General features: G+C 39.5%; 1 protein-coding gene across 10 annotated transcripts in view; it reads left to right on the top strand.

The window, feature by feature from the left end:
• The window catches only part of SSBP2 (single stranded DNA binding protein 2), a 190,277-nt gene that overhangs the window by 29,219 nt on the left and 138,754 nt on the right, over positions 1 to 22,304 (top strand). For 9 of the 10 annotated variants that reach the window (XR_014319371.1, XR_014319372.1, XM_082783536.1 and 6 more), the window contains exons 2-4: positions 9,317 to 9,389; positions 14,455 to 14,516; positions 16,199 to 16,283. Coding sequence is in view for 7 of the 10 variants with exons in the window: in XM_082783536.1 (XP_082639662.1) it covers positions 9,317 to 9,389; positions 14,455 to 14,516; positions 16,199 to 16,283 (220 nt within the window). In the remaining 3 variants the exon portion in view is untranslated. The remainder of the gene's footprint in view (positions 1 to 9,316; positions 9,390 to 14,454; positions 14,517 to 16,198; positions 16,284 to 22,304) is intronic. The other variant, XM_082783534.1, reaches the window with a different exon arrangement.

Here is a 22,304-nt window from a genome sequence, read left to right as displayed (position 1 = left end):
GGGTTGTGGATGCACTCGGAACAGCCCCGGGATGCTTTCTTTATGTAGGGGCTTCCTTCAGTTCTTCCAAGTTGAGAAAATGTTTTGGTTCCTTTCTTAGTACTGGTGAGGGAGCATCATTCAGTCCTCGCACCTACAAGTCATCTGTCTTGCTAAGGTGTCCTCTAGCCTGTTGTTGCATCTTAGTGTATTTCTGTTGCTGTAATTAAGCAGTTCTGCTTTTTTTCTTTTGCTACTTTGTAGAGGTACGAAAAAGCAGTTACTGAGAGTACAGACTTCCCTACATTATCTTTTCCTTGCACTTTTTCTCACGTTTAATAGCAGAACTCCAGTTCTTCAGTGTGAGGATTGTTCTTGCTGCCATAATAACATCCTTGGTAACTGAAACTTGTTTTGCACTTCTGCCTTTCTGCTTTCGTCACTACGTGCTTGTGTTCCTTACTATTAGTATGCACCTGCCTGTATTTGAATTTATTTTTTTTCTGCATCTTTTTCTTGGATCACTGAGGAAATTCTGATGCAGCCATAGTAACCTTGTATTATTTCTTACCTTTCTTCCGATGATATTTGCCATTGATTTTTTTTTTAATATATCCTGAATCACCTAATATTTGTCTTGCACTTTTTCTTCCTTCAATATATCTATTTTTGTAAAACTCTTTCCACCAGTTCCCTGAATTTGCTTGACTTCTAAGGTCTGCTAGCTGCACTCTGATGCTTTCAGACTTCTTCAGAAGTGAAATGCCGTCATTTCACAATCATCCTTACAAATTACTCTCCACCATTACTTTGAGGATGAATTTCCCTGAATATCTATCTACGATTTTCTCATCCCATCTGATTCCCCTGAGATTCATGAGGTGACTCCTTGCTTGCTTCTAAATTTTTTTCTCCCCGTCCCTTTTGAGACTAATTCTCCATTTCTTGATTGTCTGCGGCTCCTGGAAGTCTCCTGTTATTCTCCTGTGGGCACGTCCTTTACTTCAGCTTGCCATTGAGGTAATCTGCCAGCCAGGAGCACTAGCAGCAGTCAGTCTTTTGCTCTTTGGTTCCAGAAGGAAACTCAAGGATGAAATTCAGAAAATATTCCTCAACTCTTCAGATCTTACTTATTGGTCACCATACGCGTGTGCCAGAAGGTCAGGCAGGATCAGCTCAGGGGCTTTCCGAGGAGCTGCCTCGGTTTGCACCCATCGGACACTGACACTGACACCTTCCTGTTCTGATATTCCAGTTTGTGAAACTTTAAAGGGAGCACGTCAGAGCCCTTTGTCAGCCACCACACGTAAGGCATTTGTTTTAGACAGACTGAAAAGCAAAACTGTAGTGCACAGTGGATGGGAGAGAACAGCACCACCTTTATAAAACTAATTATCTGTGACTTCACACAGTTTGAGAACTGTGCTGCTTGGGGGTTCGGGCAATGATCTCTTTGAGATGCTCAAAGAGAGGGGAAAAAAAACACACACACAGAAAAAAATAAAAATAAAAAACTGGCATGTTCTTCTGGTGTGTAAACACCAGTCTATCTTTTCTTCGTGCACGATGTTAAAACATGTAAGGCACGGACACGCTGTGCAAATTAATTTTTCCTTTCAGTGTGGTGTGTGACAAGTGTCCAGCAGTGAGCAGTGAAACCCGGCGTTGTTTGCACTGCCATGGATCAGTGTCAGCCTGGGCTGCTGCTGCTACAGGATTTTAAAGCGACCTTTTGTCATACGTAACAAGTGGTTTAAGTCTACAAAGAAATGCCGTGTGCTAGCTGCTTGGCTGGGTACCACCTACTGGTAATCCTGTGGTAAATGTATAGCTTTAAAGTCCACATTTCTAAGGACTGTGTTTGTGCTTTACTCTCTGTCAGTGACTCTCCTTAGGATATTTCCATGCTTTTAGCTCTGCTTACTGCTAGGACAGGACGGATTGCATTAAACTAAACTCTTTAACTATAGTAAATTACATACCAGGGGAAAAAAATACCGTGTTAAAACCTGTTACTATCGCATTTGAAAGCATCAGGGAAGACCAAGGTTAGCACCTTTATTATCAGGAAGAGGTGGAACCTCATGTACCTATGGAGGTGTTGAATTCTCCTGTTACATTATAACATCTTTTGCCATTTAACATTTTTTTCAGCTGTCATTTACCAGATTTTACAGTTAGGCTGAATAGTTTGTATAGTTCAACAGGAACGCGGATACAGGCAGAACGATTGCCCGAGGAGCTCTCTGTAGACATTTCTACAAAAACACACGTGTTCTCGTGCAATGGCGAGTCTGAGGGTCTGGCCACGAGGAGGAACAGGAGACGTGGGCAGAGCTCTGCCAGCAGCTCCCAGCCTGCCAAAATGGGCCCTCAAGGCTTCTTGCTCTGCCTCTCAGCCCTTGGAGGCTGGCCCTGCTCACTAGTCAAGCAGAAACCTTTTTTTTTTTTTTTTTTTTTTTTCTGGGTTAAATTTCAAACCCTTAGCTGGGGAGGGGAGGAGAAACCAGGCAGCAGTGAGAAGAGGAGGCTGCCTGTTGGGCCGGATGATCCTTGTGGGTCCCTTTCAACTCAGGATATTCTGTGATTCTGCCATCGTAGTCTGGTAGAGGCGAGAGAGCGAACTGAAGGAACACAACACTGTAAAGCTTCGTAAGAAACTCTGAAAACACAAAGTCAATTAGTTTCAGCATGTTTCACTCTTCATTTGCATTTGCTATTTGCAAATGAAAGCAAAGGTCATCTTATTTCTGGTGATTGCAGCTGTTGATGCATTTGAGGTGTTTAACAATTTTTGTGTAGCTATACTGCGGGAACGGCTGTAGCTCTAATGGACCAAGAGAACTTGGTTATAAGGAACGCATATTACTTTGTTACACTAGCAAATATAGCTGGAAAAAAAAAGTAGACAAATTTTCAGGTGTGTGAGCCTTGCTTCTCTCTTAAACATAGACCAGGAAAACTGAAATTCTACAGGAAAGCCTCTTGAGAAGTCTGTGTGCAAGAAACAGGTGCAAAAAGAACAAAGTTTTTTATTTGAAACCTGGCAGGTCATCAAGGAAATCTGCCTTTTTATGAAGCATTTGGAATCTGAGGATCAATGAAAATTATCTTATTCGGGATGAAGTCTGCAGAAGACTTCAACTGCTGCGATATTCTGGATCTGTAGTAATTTCCACAAGCTGAGACCTGAGACAAAACGAGTTCCAAGCTCAACTAGAGCCAAATGAGAGTAACACGTGGAGCAGTGTGCAGTGTGATGTCTTGGCACAAACCAGGAGATCCCTAGCAGATGAGAATATGTAAACCTATGCAATTAAATGCTTGTGGGAGAGACTACAGACATCACCACAGCATATTATCTCAGTTTATTTTCAAAAGATCGATGAATACTATGTATCTATTCAATATTCAGTTGCATGCTGCTGTACAAGTTAATGTGTTGCTGGAGGCACATTATGCTGGCACAATTACGCTAGCACTTGAAATCTATGGGAGATTAGGTAACAAAACCTGAAATTATCTCACAAAATTTGTGCATTTTAAGTGTATAGGTAAACTGGAAAAAAAAAAAAAAAAACACCCCACAAGATTAATTCTGATACTCCTCGAGTAAAAGGGCACTTAGTGTTATAACTGCTTTTAACACTTGAAGCAGTATATGCAATCAAGGAGGGTGTGCCCGGAGTTAACGAGACAGATTTCCAGGGTATCTTCAAGCCGTGAGTAGAAGAGTGACGAGAAGTGAGAGCCCTTTCCCAGAGCAAGGGTAGGAGAAGGCTTTTTCCCTCTTTGTAAAGCTGCAGTAAATGAAGAGGAGCATCAGCTTATTCCGTAAGCGCCATCAGCCTAGTGGAAGGCATGAGGACACTGTTTGTTGTAGCACTGGGCACACATGTAAGCCCCGGATAGACACGTGCAGGGAAAACATCTGCTGCTGTCTGCAGAGAAAGGACGAAGTAAGTGGCTATGAATAATGTCGAGTACAAGCACTTCTGCGCTGCCCGTGTTTGCAGGCTTGTGGTAGGAGCTCCCTGAAGAGGGGAGTGCACGTACTCAAACATTTGATACCGCCTTTGGGACGCGCTGTTTCCTCAGACCGGTGTTTGTGTTCTAATACCCAGGTGTTTGTAAGAAAACCGATCACATTGTCAATAGGACAGAGAGCGCTGGCATTGACGCAGCTTGTGTCCCGAGCTGGAGAGAAACCGCAGACTGGTGTGACTGGAGGCTCCTGAAAAGAGCAGTCTGTGAGCCTCGAGCTAAGCAAACAGAAATGTAGCTCGTGCGTAGGTGAAGCAGCACGCCCCGGAGAGGAAATGCACTCAGGTGGTGCGCGTACGGGTACATCGCTCTAACGCCACGGCTGTCACCACTGGACCTGCTTAAGCAAATGGGAAAGCATGAGTTTGTTCTTGGGCATGGCTCAGGTTTGATGCTGCAGGAAAGTATATTAAAAAATATATAAATCATACAATGATACACACACACATATATATTTAAATATATATCACAAGTGTGCATGTGTGAAAATGATTGTCAGTATGATCAAACAGAGGAGAATGGTAGATTTGACCATGGCAGGCGTGTCTTTAAAAATATGGAACTTCTTAACAAAACTTCTTTGCCATTTTCAGCTGAAACTGACCAAAAAGGGCTGTCCACCAAGAGCTGCAGAGCAGTTTTAAAACTACTGAAGTGGTGCATTCAAGAAAATTCATTCAAGAAACCACACATTTGTGATGTTATTACTTATTATATTTAAAAGATAGATTTATTGTTACTGTCTCTTATTTCAGAGACTGAGTTTTATACCATGAGTATTAACATCAGTGAAATTCCTAGGAGACTCCAGATTTGAAATGGAGCCTATGTACCTTTACAAAACAAAAGGAAAAAAATACAAAAATAAATAAATAAAGCACTGCTTCTCTCTGTAGGTCAGAGTAGTGATTTTGGAGTATTGCAAGTCTCCTGAAACACTGAGGGGAGCTTTTAAGATCTCTTCTATGGAACTAGTTTTAAATGTTGCCCAGCTGCTTCATGCAAGCTAAAAAATTATGTATGGATATAGATTTACTGGTTTTCTTTCTGTTTTTAATTACTGTTTAAAAAATAAAAACTTTATGGATGGTATGTCACATGATGGACTCTCCATATGTAGTTAGTTTAAAAGAATTAAATCTGTTAGGAATCCAGAAATGCTAGATTTCTTTTTTGCGATGCTCAGATCCAACTGCAGATACTTTTTATTTTTTGTTTTTTACGTCCAGAACTAGATAGTGACAGCGTAATGGCTGTTGCTGGCAGACAAGGTGCTAATATCTGGACATTTCTGTGATGTGCACTACTTCACCATCATAAATTTTATGAAAAAGGGGCACCGGTTGCTTAGCACAGTGTTGTAAGCCTACCATAGCTGCTGCAGGAGGCACCTTGAACCGTGCTTTGACACACTGCCAGTTTTGGGGGAACTGGAGCCTTTTGCTCTGCCACATTGAGTTTATAACTTTCTAGATAATGGTTATACAGAACTGTACCCTCAATTAAAAAACATGTATTTTAGTTATGACATGTGGCTAATAAAACAATGAAAGTAACAACACTTTTTTCTTAACTTCATGAAACTATGTGCAATAGTTGCCTGTGTCTGGCAGGTTTATTGGGCAGCTTACAAGAGAAAGTAGAAGTTAATTTATTGCAGTTCCTTATTCTTCTAAGCCCAGCTTTTGAACTTCATCGAAAAATGTGGCCCTCTGCCCTTTGTTGTCTCCTTAGAAATAACTGCAAGCCAAACTTGGAGCTTGAAGTTCAGTCCTAGACTGAGAGACAGAAACTTTCTTGGTATGCATCTTCTTGTGGAACTAGACCAAGATACTACTTTATATATATATATTATTATTATTCCCTGCAAAATTTCTTGATAATAACTCTAGCCCTTTGGTACAGCCTCCATGCTGGTGGATTTTACTAGATGTTGTCATTGCAATCTCACCAAAGGTTCAGCTTTCTCTTTTTTGCATGTATTGTTCAGGTGTTTACCAGACAGATAATGGGGGCATGCAGGTAGACCATGCTTACTACTCACAGTATTTTCTGTAGGCAACTGGCGTGTGTTCATCTGAACAGCTAGATTAGTAGCCTACAAACCGTCAGTGAATCTTGCTGGGGCGGTGGAAGGAGTGTGACTCAGAGCATCGAGATCTGATGCCAAAGATAGACAAGGTGAATATCTTCATGGTGCCTTCAAGCTTTTGCTGCCTTTTATGGGAAGCTAGGTGTTGTCGTAATCTTTTGACTTGAAATCAGGGGGAGTTTACTGGCTGATTTTAATCAATGAACATACTGCTATAATGCTTTCGTTGCAACTTCTCCTTAAGTTAATTGCATATTTCCACCTTGACATATAACAAGTAATTTCCAGAGCACACTTGGAGCGATTATTGTTTATTTCTTGGTAATATTCTGATGAAAGCTGATTGACTAGGACCCCTTAAATGGTTCTTCGCTTTGGAATGCGGTTGATATTTCTCTTGTAAAATATATGAATGATTTGTCAAATTAGAGCAGAGACTTCAGAGAAAACACACCAGCTTACCAAAGTGCATCACTGTAGCAACAAGAACCAGAAAGAACTTTTAATTAATTTATTTTAAATGAAGCAAATGTATGATCAGGCCATAGATGAGTGTGTTATCTAGTTGTCTTGGCAGGGAGGGGGGGGGAACTCTGGCATGTGATGTGTCTTCAGCAAGAATTATTTCAGCATTGTCGTGAACTAATTAGAAATATTTTTTCCTCACATTACTCATAGAATGTCAACAAGTATGCAAATGTGAAACTTTAACATATGCCTGCTTGCTGCTTTTACATGGTTTCTCACACCAGTTTACCAAGTAAAGGTTGTCTTTTAAAATGCCGCTTCAAGCCCAAGTCCTTTGGTGGTGAAGACCCCCGTGCTGTTACTTTCTTAGTCTTCTGCTGAGACGTGAAACACTTGTTCATTAATTTTACACACTTGGACTATAGCCATTTTTGTCTTCTTGTATTTCTTACGTGGTAGTTAACGTCACTATACCCACTAATTCTCTCCTCATTATGCTGTTGCACCCTTTTGATTTCTTTGTTGTCTGTCCTGAGAGCACCAGTAGTCACTGATCCTCTTGCTGCAACTAACGCTGTAAAACACTGGTATCTTTCTTTTGATCTCTGTGGTAAAGGCGCTTGCTTCTGAAGGGAACTATAATGCTGTGAACTTCTGTAGAGACTTCCCGACAGCGTAGTAGCTGGGGGTGGACAAGTGGTTTAGCTCCAGTGGGTGCCCCTCCGGGTGCTGTGCGGGCTGCGGTCCTGGCTCCGTGCTCACCGTGCCAGGCCGGGGCTGCCCCCTGCTTGCTGTGGGGGGTTAGCTTACGGCCGGATTTTAATCATGCTTCATTAGCACATTCCCTATTTTCATCACAAAGACGTAGGGTTGCCTTTCTCCTTGCGTTAATGCCTCTTGGACTTCCTCAGCCCTCTCAGAGGCCTGTGGCAGGCGATGTGAGGCCTGGTGCTGGAGCACCACGCTGTCCCTTCAGCTGCCGTGCGCCATGTTTGCGAACGCTTTTGGCACATGGTGGTCTTTGGACTGCTGAACTGTAGAGAATTAACTCCACGAAAAGTGGCTTTTTTTGTTTGTTGGTTTGAGAGAGATGCAGCTGTGCTTTTGGGGCAGGAGGCTAAAGCGTGGGTGAAGGTCTCAGTGTGGTGCCCACGAGGGGCAGATGGCCGCTGGAGCAGCCCGGCCTGTGTAGCACTCCGAGACGCACAGCTCTTCACACAGCGCATGACAACGCAATAAATGAATGTTTTGTAAAATACTGGAGTTAAAGAGTGTATACAGCAACTCTCAAGGTTCAAACTACCAGCAATCGCACACTTGAATATTCAAAAAGGCACTTTTTGTTGGTTATAGGAAAAAAGTACAGTCTTCCTTTCGATGTTGGAGAGTAAGGTTGTGGGGAGTATTGCATGTACAAAATACAAACACCTAATGAAAGCAACTTTTAAGGAATGCCACCCATAGATTTTAAAATTTCACACTTTATAGCTTAGAGCAATAATTACTACTCTGTCAGTGCCATGATGACAGTTGTCTAATATTGCATGACGTTTTGAACAGTATCAAGGAAGTAGACGTTCTCTGCCTCTCTGCTTTGTGTAGCTAAACTACCTATTTCTGAGTACAAATATTAAAATGTTCCAAATAAGAATGGCAATGTTATAATGAAGTACGCACAAATATATTTTACTTCTTGAAAACAGTTCAGCTAGCAATTTTAAAAGGAATGCAGTCTGAATACTTCTTCTCTTGGACTGAAATGTTTTATAGACAATTTCTACGCATCGTTACTAAATCATACTTTCAAACGAGATTTCATTTTGAAAGATTTTAAACATACAGGCAGACAGGAGCCTCTCCAGAGAGTCAGCTGAAGAATTAGAAAGTGTTACTTCTTTACTTTCTAATTCAAATCTAGCCTATCTTAACAGGAAATGTTTGTTCTTACTGCTCACCCATCCTTGGGTTTTCAAAGAGGCCTTCTCAGCCCAAGGTCTAGCAGGCATGAGCCCTCTTTATGCAATGAGATCCGTAGGCAGATTGGTTTGATAGGCAGATTGGTTTGATTTAGCTTGAGATGCACCTGGCTGCTGAAATTCACTTTTTGTGAAGCTCCTTCTCCAACTGTGACGCTAATTTGTAGCTCTGTTGTCGTCAGACCTCATCAGATGCTCAAGTTGGAATAAACCAAAAAATTTGTTTACCTGGGAGATGTGGTTGTACTACAATGGAGATGCAGCTTCTGAGGTGGCTTTTTCTGATGCAGCCCGAAGTTTGCATGTTCTTTGTGTAAACACGGGCTGTCGTTCAAACGTGCTTAACAGCCTGACACGTTCCACGTGTAGAAGTGTTGACCTGGAAAGTAGTCAGTGTTGCTGTATGAATATACTGTATTTACAATGAGCATGGTGTATTGTGGGCAAATACAGGCAGCAGTAGGTCAATTGTTAGCTAACTGGGCACATGTCCAAATATCATTAAAAATGTTGACATTAAGTAATTTGGGGTTTTAATAATATTTAATTAACTACTATTTAAACAACTCTGCTCAGATTGACCTACAGGTCTAGTTTAAAAGTTCTGGTATAGATAATAGATTTGTCATGTTCAGTACATAGTGGTTTCTGAAAGGAAATAGTGTGCAAGTCAAACCTCTGAAATTATGTGTTCCAAAAATGGGGAGCAAACAAATGCATTATACTAAATACTGTCTTTTTTTTGTTTGTTTTTCAGATTAGCGCTGTACGTATATGAGTATCTGCTCCATGTAGGAGCACAGAAATCAGCGCAGACGTTTTTATCAGAGGTATGTTTGCCCTGTCTTTTTTTTCCTTGCACAAGGTTACAATGTGTGCAAGTGAAATAAATCTGTGTTGGATTAGAAAAAACGGTGACAATCTTGCATATCTGTTTACATTGATCAGCATAGCCTTCTGATTTTGCAAAAGCCAGTTTGCCATGTCATTTTGCATGCCTTTGCATAATTATTTTTGCTGTGATTTGTTAGCCCTGTTGTCTGATTTGGTGCTACAATGAAGAAATATTTGTCTATTTTCTGTAATAAACGTGCATGTTTGAATGTGCATCGATCATGTTCCTTCTTGATGATATTCAAACTTACTGTTGGTATCTCCAATTGTGAATGATGGACCCTTTCTAAACGTACAGCAGTCAGGTATTTTATACTGATCTCGCTATGTATTCCTACCATGCTTCTAATTATTTCGCTTCTTTTCATCTGGTGAACTAATTATGACTATAACTGTTCAGGTGCTCTTGCTTAAATGCTCTTGAATGCTAATGCATTTTTTACCATTAGACAATAGCTAGTCTTTTTCACAGTCCTTTAAAGACATATATATACCTGTAGTTGATTGAAGTAAATTGTATCTCCTTAGTATTTTACATTTATGCTGGGATGCAAGAATACCTGTATGCCAAACGTACTGAGGTCTTTGGGGTTTATTGTTTTTAATCTTTCTTTGATGAGAACATTTAAGATAATGATAGTTGGATAGTGAGCAGAAGTGAGAAAAACAGGCAACATGTTGTAGCAGGAAAATCTGCTGCTTCAACTGGTGCTCTTCTGAAAGCTAATAGAATTAACATGCTAGTGATGACATTTTGGAGATGGAAGAGACGAAGGCTGTTTGTGGTGGTTATAGAAAATTCACATAACAGAGAGAAGCAAAAGCGATAGAATTGTGGTAGTTTCAGGTTATGTTTATATTAAAACATGGTTTTGACAATTGTTTTTTCTCCTTAGTAAAGCAATGAAAAAACAAGAGAGAAAATAATGGAGACTATCATCTTGGCTTTCCCCAAACAGCTGTCATTTGTAAATAATACACTGTGCAAGATTCATTTTGCTCATTTTGTTTTATGATGTATGTGCAAAATGAGCAGTTGGCAGGAGTATAACTGGTATGACATTTGGATTTCAGGAAAACATTCAATACAGTGTCTTGAAATTTAGCTTTTAAAAGTAATTCAATCTTGGATTATAGAGAAACTCTCAGATCTGAACAAATGTAATAAGAGAATGTATCAAATCTTTCAAATTCAGAGTGATGCCGAAAATCAGCCAAAAGATGGGGCAGAGACGAATAATAGTGTATTGAATTGATACGAGGTGTCTGTTAAATTTCACACAAAGCTGTGAGTTTATTTACCTTGTTTGTTAGCAGTGTGGAAAGGTAAAGACTGTGCTAACAGTATTTGTAAATGGCTGTATGTTGGAACCAAATGCAATTATTGCTGTTACGGGAAACCGGGAAAAGATGGTACTGGGGATGAAAGCAGTACAATGAGGGTCAGACTGAGAAAACTGTACACTAATCCAGCTTGGAGAAAATGATTTTAAATGGCAAGTGGCAAAAGCAGCAGGAAAGAAATGATAGTTGATTGTGGAGCAGACAGGCCTCTACGTTGTAACGCCCACTCAGTCCTGGGCTGCAAACCACAATGTAATAGCTCTGTGCCCCTCGTGAGTCAGCTGTTGTTAGAGATGGATTGTTGGCACACGGGATGAAAATGACAAAGCAGCAGTTGGGAAGTGCAAAGAAGTCTTTTAGCAAATCTTCCATGTGTCTTTGTGTTTTTCTGACTCATGGCTTTTGAGAAGCAACTGCCCTGCTGTGGTTGAGCGAGGTGGAGGAGATACCCAGGTGGTGTAGGAGGAAATTTGTGTCGGCTTGGCCACTTCTTAGAAAGCAAGGCTGTTGGGGCTCAATGCCTTCTCTACGCTGGCAGTCTGCACCCCCCTGAGTAATTTGGGTGGATCTCTTTAAAGTCCACTTAGTTCAAAGTAGCTCTAAGCCAGTGCATTGGGGTGAAAAAGAAATAAGCGTATATAGATTATCAGAGCCGTACAGCTGTCAGTGACAACTAAAGAGTATAAATGGCAAAGATTAACATCCCTTAACGTAAAGGTTTACCAGGGAATGTGGCTAAGAGTAATGGCATTAAATTGAGAGAAGTAAAATTTAAATTGGATACCATGAAATCACTGATATTATGTAACTTAGAGAAGATTGTCTTAAGCATGTCTTCATTTCTGTAATGTTTTGTGTAGAACTGATTCATGAGTCAGTAAAATCTAGAAGTGCTCGGCTTATCCTTCTTGTTTACAAGGTGAAGAGTGCTTTCCATTGTCCTTGTGGTCTCTCCTGAGGACAGCCTTCAAAACTCTGTTGCCTTCATCTCTAAAATTTTGGACCTCCAGATCAGCTAGCCTTTTCCTGGGTGTCTGGGTAAAAGAGACATCTTCATTTTGTTAGCTATCACACTCGTCTCCTAGTCTGCAAATGGACTTCCTTTGAGGAGACACGACATGAAGTACTGGATGGAAATAATTTAATAGCTGTTTCATCCTGAAACATGTAGTCATTGTACAATTAGCAAAATGACAAGGGACTACCACTGCTATGCAAACAGTGTCATTTTCTTATGAGGGTAGAATAGAACTGTTCAGATGGGATACACAGTTTTTTAGAGAACAATATAAACTGTTCTGCTCCAGAATCTTTCCTTCAGTGTTGGAGCTGCTGAATTTTCTTGTAGAGCTGATCCTTACCCCTGTATTTTCTGTCCTCAAAGCTAGGTTCTGGCCTTGTAGGAGTAATTCCGCTAGCTTAGCTAGACCAGGAAAGTAGGCATTTTGCAGCTGATTGATCAGTAGTTATGAGCTAGTTATTGATAAAGCTGACAACAAGTTTTTTTTGTTGTTGTTGTTGTTTTTTTAATTATAATTCTTTTCCTGTCTGTGTGATCTGACAAACGTTTTCAATGTCAGACAGAGGTGTGTATTTTTTGAAAGCAAAACAAATCAAAAACTTCCCCCTGTCATTCAGGTTCCTTCTTTGAATAAATTTATGAACTGTCTTACTAAAAAGGACCAGCGTAAGACTTGTGGGTCAGGCAATTTCCTCAAGCCCTGTGTCAATGAATGTTACTTAGACACAGTGAGGTCCTTCTGCACAGATAACAGTTTTACTCTTAACTGAATGGTTTTTCAACTCCACTAAAAAAAATTAGCTTTGACTACATGTTGCATCTCTCCATCCTGTTACTTTCAAAACTTCTCGTAAGTACAGCACATCCCTGGTGATTAGCACAAGTCCTTCTAAGCCATGCTAAATGCGCGTGAAGAGCAGTCATGGCGCTGAGGAGTGCATTTGAATCCTTTTTAAAACTTTGTTACTGGTTTTCTCTTTTGTATACATTTTTCATTTTTATTAACATTTTTACCTGGCACAGTTTAGGCAAGGGTTTCATAGTTTGAAAAGTGCTTTTTATAGATTAAGTGCTATTAAGTGATGATGATGATGGTTGAAGTGGGGATGATGGGTGGGTGGGTGGGGGTTAAGTGCCATGCCCCTGCTTCATTCTGCCAGCTTTACCAAAAGAAGTGATAATACCTGGAGCTTACCTTTCTAAGATAATTTTAAGATAATTTTTGATAGTTTTAAGTATTTATATAATTTTTATGAACTGTGCATTCTACTCCTGCCAGCTATTGACAAAACATACTTGTTTAAATTTTTTAACAATTGGGGGTGGCAGTCAAGTTGGAATTGAGAAAGTTTTATTCCGTGTTGAAAAATCCCAGCTTCGCTACTGTCTCTTGCAGTATGAACATGCTATGTCTACCTTTTCTAGGAAGCTTTTAATGTACCTTCATATACATCGTTAAATACCTTTCGTGTTAAAGATGTTGAAGCATTTCGTTAGAATAATCCTTCTTTTGTCAGCCATTACTTCTGCCTGTAGAGCAGAACATGGCTTGTGTTTAAACAATGATCTTTTTACAGAATTGGACAGGAAATAGTGCTATGTGTAGTTGTAACTGGAGGAATTTGGAGTGTATGTAACGCCCTGGTTTCCACCCAGTTTAAGCATGAGACTGCCTCCCTCCCATAAAGTGTCATGTGAACTTCTAGAGATCTTCAGTTATTTGCAACAGAGCTCCATAAGCAATTAAACTGGCTTTTTTATAGTCCAGACTATTTAGTTTTGTAGCTAAGGACAAACCAGTCACTATGGCACTAATAAAATGATTGTGTGATAATAGCTAAGGTAGAGCACAGCGCTCTCACGGTGTGTTGTGTTGTCTGACGAGTTAGCTGGTAACAATAAAAGTGTGAAGTTGAGGGTGTAAAAATTACTAAATTGCATTTCTTTGGGGGAAAAAAAATATATATATATGTTTGAAGTAAGCCAGATTTCTTAGGTGGGAAAGAGCTCACAGACAGTATTTTTCTATTCAAGAGCATTTGCCAGTGCAGACAAACCAAGCCAAGCCAGCTTTACACTTTCACTGGATGGTGGGAGAACAGGTTGTAGCTTGGTTGTTAGTGGTATTTGTCATGCTACCTCTAGCAGTAAAGCAGTCCTTGATGATCTTGAAGCATCGGCTAGCTTTGGATATGGAGGGAAGACTGCCACCTGCTGAATTGGTAACACTAGTTCTGTATCTTCTGTTTTTCCTTCTACAAACTGGAAGATCTTATAGATAGTTTTAGGGGCATTTTTTTAAAACTTTTCTTTGTTGTTGTTGTTCATGCATTCTTGAGCTTAGAAAATGCACGTCTCAGTGGTGGAGTGATACAAAATACATCCTTAATAAAGCTATATTCAGAATCTCTACAAAATAAATGCTAAAATACGCTTTCCTAAAATAAGAGGCATGAGCTAAAGTAGTATTTATAATAAAGTACATAACACAGACATTCAGATTGATGATAATAAAGCCTTTCGTAGATACAAAACATTTTATTCTTATTCTTCCTTTTCTTGATATTATGTAAGGTTTTTTTGTAGTCACAATAATCACAAAAGTGAATACCTGTGTTTTTATGGTTTTATTTCAGATAAGATGGGAAAAAAACATCACACTGGGGGAGCCCCCAGGATTCTTGCACTCCTGGTGGTGGTAAGTGTCCATTTTCTTTCCGATTTTTAGAATACAGTGATTGCAAATTCCAGCAGCTGCAGGCAAGAAATTCAAGTGATCATTGTAAAAAGAATGTGAAGATGAGGAAAAAGAACCATTTTCTTATAAAAGAAATGAAAGAACAGAAAATTAGGTATGGGAAAAGACACAGATATTAGTTACAAGAAAACAAATACTGCATAGTAGACTGATAAGACAGCATCCTTCAAAGAAAATTGGCCAGAGTTTCTTTGTTCACTATCTTCTACTAAACCGTGCACTTAAAAGCATTATACATACCCTAAATAATTACGTTCAGGAAAATAATATTTATAAATGACATGAAATATGTACATACAGTGACTGAGGAAGCTCACATCCACATGCATAGTCTTCAGCCCACATTTCTATTCACGGAAATAGCATATGAAAATGATTAGCCAAACCCAAGTCACCAGCCTTTTGGAGAAGCAGTGTGTGTTAGCACGGGCTTGGTGTTGTAAAGTCTGCATTTGCACAGTTTCTCTCAGCTCAGAATATGGGTAGACACAAAATTTACTTGTAGTTTTTCACGCATGATGCCACTTGCTTAAATATACCGGTGTGCAGAGAGACACATTTGTTTGTGTAAAATTCCCAAGGAGAAAAGACTGTTCATAGTCACTGCTGTTTAGCCATGGTATTTACAGACTGTCACATGCCTCAAATGTATCCGGTATGTCTGTGTTTGCAAGAATAAAACATTATGGAGAATATGTCCAGCTGCCAGGAGTACAAGACTTTACAAATTTAAAAGTGGTTCCATTTGAACACAAAATCCCAAGTGATTTGTGCAGCTGTCAGGAAGGTGGCATATTCTTCATTCACCTTTATGCTTTTAGCTACCTGATGGAAGCCTGAAAAAGAGAACATGTTTCTTGTTCCTGTGATGTCTGCATTATCCTTAATTTTGATTTTCTGCAGCAGTGTTCACATTTTCCACAATTCTGTATTGTGATGCTGGACTAAACAGTAAAGAAACAATATTAAACAAACTTTATTCTCGGGATTGTTCTAGTATACACATAATTTAATTCTAGAAATTTTGTGTTAGGACTCAGTCATGTATAAATCCATTCAAACAGGGGTGAGAGTGAAAAGGCAGAGCATTGTAATTTCCTTTCGTTCCGTCTAACCCAAGAGCTATCAAAGAAGATATTCATCTATTTCCTACTCTTATTCCTACACCTGTTTTTCTAGGAACTTTTGTTTAAAGCACAGTATTGGACCTTGGAAGAACTCCTCAGTTTTCTCTTCCGTTCTATGCCTTTTCATGCTATTACTGTATGTATCTGTCCCTTCCAGGGCTTTGTGGACGTAAATAGCAGCAGTTGCCAGAGGTATGAGGTTAAATGTAGAGCTTTATACCCTTAAACCTTGTTAGATTAGCTTCTTGGTTTATACCACGGTGGTTTTAAACGAGTACGGCACTGCTCGCCTCAGAGAATCAGATAACAGGACTCAATTCCTCCTAGATGTTTTACAAAGCTAAACTCTTTCATAGAGGTAAGTGCTTTCAGCTCTTGGCAAGGAAGTGATGTGTCTATTTCTATATATAAACATGCATGTGCGGTGTGCAGCATAAAATCTATGCGAGTATTACAATGATTTTCTCACCGTATCTCTAACTTCTTAATTTGCAGTGTATTTTGGGATCTCTACTGTGCAGCTCCAGAAAGACGAGAAACATGTGAACATTCAAGTGAAGCAAAAGCCTTTCATGACTATGTAAGTTTTGTGTATATTTACCATGCTTTCATTACTGTGTGGAATGTGATAGAGAAGTATTTCTGCATGACAGTATCTCAAATGCAGGTGTCTGTCACACTCTCATGTGTTTTCCGGGGATGCCTCAGAATTAGGACTTCCTAATTCTGTGATTACCTATTGCCATATGGAAAACTGTTACTCATCTCAGAGATCAAAACGCTGCATTAACTCAGAACAATGAATGTCCTTCTGTCTTTCCCCTGTGGTTACAACAGGCTGGTCCATAGCATGCGGCCCATATCGAAGCACAGATATGTCCTGTCCACATATCCATACTCTGTGCTACAGAGGAGGCTGCTCAACAGATGTAATTGTCACTTCTACCCCCTGGCTTCTGTCGGGACCATACAGGCTTCAAGCACGACTATTGTACTTAGGTATCACAGGACAAGATAAATGTAAAGCCAGCCAGTTCAGGAGAACAGGAGGAATAACAGTAAAAAGTATTATGCCAGTTTTGATACATTTGAGACCCAGTTTGGAACACATCAGGGAGTTCAGTGCAATTTCACCTGAGAGGACCAAAAAAAATAAAAATTAAATTTTTGGGGTCCATAACATTGAAACAGTTTCGTTCCTTTTTCTCTGTTCTCATTGCATAAATGGAGCACTCTAGAAATCTGGAACTGCGTTCTGGACTGTGGATGCAATTTGGGTTCTGTCTCCTGTGCCAGTTCTTCTCCACCCGGTGATTTCATGTTCACTAAGGAAAACCGCAGGCTGACTGAGCTAAAGGCATACTATCATTCCTTTGGGCCATTCGAATAGTATAAAGAGGGAGTAAAACTCCCTGATGATACTGTTCTGAAACCTCTTTCCTTCGCTGTATTCCAGGTCTGTCTTACAAATATTTTGTAGTTGCTGCAGAAAAATATTTTTGTATATAAAATTAAAATTAGACTTCAATAGCCCACTCTCTTACAAACACAAACCTGGAAAAACTTAAATGAGCCTTCGAAGAGACTATTTTCTGTTATCTATTGTCATAATCTGATAAAATCTCAGGTTCACGTAGTATGTGAATGACTGATGATCTTGCCTTTTTTGGACTATGTTACAAATGTACCATCAACACAGTTAGAACTGTTTGGCATATTTTACTTACAGACCAATGACCCTTTAATACCTTCTCCTTAGCAGTTAGATCCTGAGGCTGACTGGTAAAGGAGCTTGGATAATTTTGCACTATCATGTCCATGCTACAGTGATCGCTCTACATAATCAATGAGAAAAAAGCAGCGTTGGAGAAGGGAATAAAATTCTGAGGAAATTTTCCACACAGAAAAGCATTAAAGTCAACCACCTTGGTAAAGCACATTCCTAAGATTACAAACAACATCACTGGTGGAAACACAGTTTCTGCGATATGTTATGGGTTCTGTTTTGAATACACAGTTGTTGGAATAATAAAGCATTTCAACAGCTTTGTTGTTGTTTTCAATCCTTGTTATGAGAGCGAGGTTTAATTCCACACTGAAGGAGAGATAGCTTTACAGGAATAGTTTATGACTGCAGGGAATGACAGCAGTGAATTAAATTTGTGGAGGTCAGAATCCAAGGTATGACAGTTGACTTCAGTGGGGGCGTTGTGCACTTGCAGTGTAAGGTATGTGACAGAAGCCAAAAATCTGCAACCTGTAAAAGCTGTTACGAAATAATTTTCAAATGAAATCACCAGTTAGAGGAAAACTTAAATAAAGAAGTACTAGGAAGTCTGAAAAGGAACAGAGTCCACAGTTCTGTAAGCTCATGAGAGTTTCATCGATCAGTAAGTTCACTATTTTAATCTATATTATTCTTTCCTAAAAATTTGAGTAGCTTATCAAACATTTTTTTTTTTTGTTCTAGCATTTCCTTTTTAGTGTTTCTAACTTCCACAGGTTTTAGACTATTACATGATCTTATTGCTCACTTCTGCCTGCACTATGGTGTGTGTTAACGGTAATGTAAAAACCTGAGAAAATAGTCAAATAGTTCTGTATGTGATGTAAAACTGCGTGGTGTTTAAGGTACTCTATAAAGTGGTGCTTGATAAAGGAAAAATCAAACCACGATATTCTTCTATACACATATAAATCTGCATAAAGACAGATGAATATTTATATCAGAAATACATTGGCTTATTTTATCAGTTAATTCTGCTGGCATTTCTAAAACCTTAATCATTTAAAGTGACAAGAAAACCTATCCATTGCATTATTTTTCCTCACAGTTGAGATAAACTCGTCTAATATCTAGCAGGACTCATGCTGTTCCTCAGTGTCACGTGCTTTTTGTTTAGGAAGGCAGTGTGCATCATGATAAGTGCAGGCTGTTGAAATCTTGCATATATTTAATATTTCATGAGTCTATTGTACATTTGTATTAATGCACATAACAAATGGTTGTAAAATACAGCCAAGCATATTTCACAGCTGCTGAAGGTAAACATTTATTAAATGCTTTGTGAAATCCTAACCCATGTGGAGTATTGCCACCGACTCCAGAGGGGTCGAAATTCCACCACCAGCGCAGGCCATCAGAGAGCCAGGCACTGGGCTGAGGCACTGATAACTCAGTCCTACCGTGAGACTGCAGGTCAAGGAGCAGAGCATTTGTAGTTGCACTGTCATATCTCAAAACTGTAATTGCCAAGTACAAAAAGCACAGAGGGCTTGCTTATTAATTCATACTAGCGATTCAGAATTTTTTATTAGGTGTGTGTTCTGCTTGACCTAAGGAAAGCATTCTTGCCCAAGGTGTGAGTGGTCTGGTTACACCGACATGCCATGTTTAACACTAATTAGGGTGAATGAGCTGACCCAGTATCTTGCTTTTTGTGAAGGAAGGAAGATTTAAGAGTGTTTGATGGAGGTGGGAAGTGTTTGGGGATGATTTAATGATTTGTGAAATACTGCTGCTTCAAACAACACAGTTGCTAGTCAGTCTGCAACACACAGAGCTTGACTCATAAAATGAATATACACAGGAAGATTTGATTACTTTTCAAGTTTCACAGTATCTCAACTGCACTTGCGAAAGATGCTGCTGCTTGATTCCCCCGCACCCTTAATTCTTCTACAAAAGTTTTTTGAATGATGAGTTTTATTTCATTATTTAGTTTGCTGTAACATTTCAGCCTCTGCTTTGCTCGTCATTTAATACAACTGAATATCTGCAGCTGGGCTTTGTACATCTGCAGTATACTTGGGGAAAAACACTAGCATTACCCTCATCAGAACCCATCTGGAGCACTGTGTTGAAGAAAAGTGCATCTGAACTTTCCTCTGCTATCAATGCTCTTTAATCAAGCAAGCAGTCTCAGCCTGTGTGTGCCCGTAAGTCTGTGCCACAGAATCTGTTCTTGACCATTTGTGTAAAATAACAGGAAAAACATACGCTTTTACGCAACTGTTACTTAAATTTTTCTGCTACACGTGTACGTGCATACGTGTTTCTCTGTGCAGTATCATCCCCGTTCTGCAGAGATGAGGTATGGTAGTACTATTTCCGTGTGTTCAGATTGTACTAACACACCTTGGATTTTTATCGAGCTAGTCAGAAGAGACAGACAGATCTTTCATGTCTGACAGCAAGAACATGAAGTGACACTCAGAGTGGAGGCTATTACTCCTAGCAGTACTAACAATGCTCATCTGAATAAAAATAAAATAAATACAAAGGTGAAGGGCTATTCTGGCTTTAAGAAGAAGTTTTTTTGTCTCCTTACCCTGAGGTTAAACACTTACAACTCCTCCATATGATCTACAAGGGATTCTATTTTTATTGTCTATTGAAATTTGCAGTTGGATCTTTATTTACTTATTTATTTTTGACTAAGTGAATAAGGCTCTGAACTCATTAGGTTCACATTTTAGGTTTCAGAAGAGAGATGTATGTCATGAAAGTGCGTGTGCTGGTTCAGGCACGTGTGTGCTTGCCTTGAAATTTAATGAAAATTTCTTAGAAACACTTTGTTTATATTTCAGGTAATTCAGGAAAGAAAAATGGTGCTTACCTAGGCTATTACTACAGTAGGAACAGAGCATTTCAAGAAGAAAAAACAACAAAAAAAAATAGATTAATTTTCCATGCAACTATCACTTTGGCTGGAAGAAAACTTTTGTGTTCTTTGAAGTCCTGTGAAAAATCACTTACGTGGTTACTTTTAGCCAAAATTTGGTCTTCACTGTAGAATGTTTTTTTCTTCACAGTGTCCTAAGGAGATCTCTTCAACTGTCTTAATAGATCTCATTTCTCTGGGTTGGAACTGAGATACTCTGTTGTGAGAAGCAGATTCCCACGTGTATGTTGTTCCTGCCTTCTTTCGATCTCTTTATAAGCTGAAAACTTACTGGGTCAGAAGGGAAAATAAAATGGAAATCCTGTGATTCCTGAGGGGAAAACAAAACAAAACAAAACAAACAAACAAAAAGACTTTTAGAAGCTCATTGGTAGGGGTGAATCTGACTTCTAGAATTGGTCATTCTCCAATTCTGCTGGCACGGCCATTCAGTCACATCTCTGGATTCTGGGTTTGGAGGGGTGATATTTGTAAAGTTCTTTCTTGACAAATGATTTCCTTACCTAGTGCTTAAAATCTTATTACAGTCCAGAAGTTTTTATGCCTCCTTTGCATAGTGTAGTGGAAGTCCTTCCATGTGGTATTGATGCTAGGAGGGATCTATTAATTCTCACAAGCAGCTGTAGTAAAATCTTGATTATTTTCCAGGTAAGGTTTTATTAGTGCCTTCTCCATGGCTGTTTGAAAAATCACTTTTGGTTTGAGTAAGGGTCTCTTGTTTGTTTTTGTGGCTCCCAAAAGACGGCTGAGTAGTTTACAGGATAAGAAAAAGACATGTTCATTGCCTCAGAGACTGTACAGTCTCATAAGCTAGTATCACATTCCGTCTGATTTGTTAGCATGTTTTAATAGTAAACTGTTTGACAGGGAGCTTAGCTTTACTTGGAAGTTGTAGGATATATTAAAGACTCTGTTACAATGAGTACAGGTGATTCCTTTTAAAGATCATAGTGATATAAATCAATTTATTTTTTTTTTTTTAGGGATTAATGGGAATAGTGTTTGGACACGAGATAGCTGACCAATCTCTTTGTTAGTCTTCCATAGGAATAAGTTAGGTCTCTGCATTTATGGATCTATTTTAGGGGGAAACAGTTACCTCTTTCTTCCCTCTTCTCTGTGCCCATCTTTCTTCTGGAGAACTTGCTTGACCTTAAATGTCTTCTAAACCTTAATGTATCCTTAGTAGTACTCAGAATTTGAGGACTGAAGGTTACCATGAGAGGTTTATGATGCAACATTGTATGAAGGCATCAGTGGAAGTTTGTTGGAAGTGACCATAAATCTCAAGCCTTTTTTTTTTCCACAGCACAGTGGCAGAATGGTTCCTATTTTCATGAAACTACTTTAAACAAACAAACAAACAAAAAACACTTCTGAAACCCACATAAAACTGTCTTTTAGGTGAAGTTTTTTTTGTTGACCAAAACACATGGAAGCTTTTTCTCTTTCAGGATAATTTTTGAAAATGGATCTGCTTGTTGTGTTTTGCAGGAGGTCTCAGCTCATGCTTAACAGCAGTCACAATCTCTTCCAGTCTGTCAAGGAACTCCTCCTCTGCCTCTCATGTGTTGGATGGTGGAGTTCGTCTTAGCTGTTGATTTTCTTGCCTTCCCCAGCTCTTGCTGTTGTGATCTTCTGCAGGCAGCTTAGCTAGGCAGTTTGTGCTTTTGGGTCCTCCCTGGCTTCTTGCTGAAAATTGGATTCTAGATCTGGCTTCCAGCTGTCTGTTTGCATGGAGCAGGGCATGGAGAATGCATGGTAACTCCTGCTTAAAAGAAAAAACAAAAACCCCTTTCTATCCTTCCCAGCTGTGGAGAGCAAGAGATGGCAAGTACAGGCAGAGAGGGAGGGAGGGAGGATCAGAGGTAATTTACAAAATGCTGAATTCTGTGTAATTCTTGGGACAAACGCCA

Source organism: Aythya marila (genome assembly GCF_965140915.1).
Source record: "Aythya marila genome assembly, chromosome: Z".
In the NCBI taxonomy this organism is placed as follows: Eukaryota; Metazoa; Chordata; class Aves; order Anseriformes; family Anatidae; genus Aythya; species Aythya marila.
Note: the sequence above shows the minus strand (reverse complement) of the source record. Positions and strands in the feature narration are given on the sequence as shown.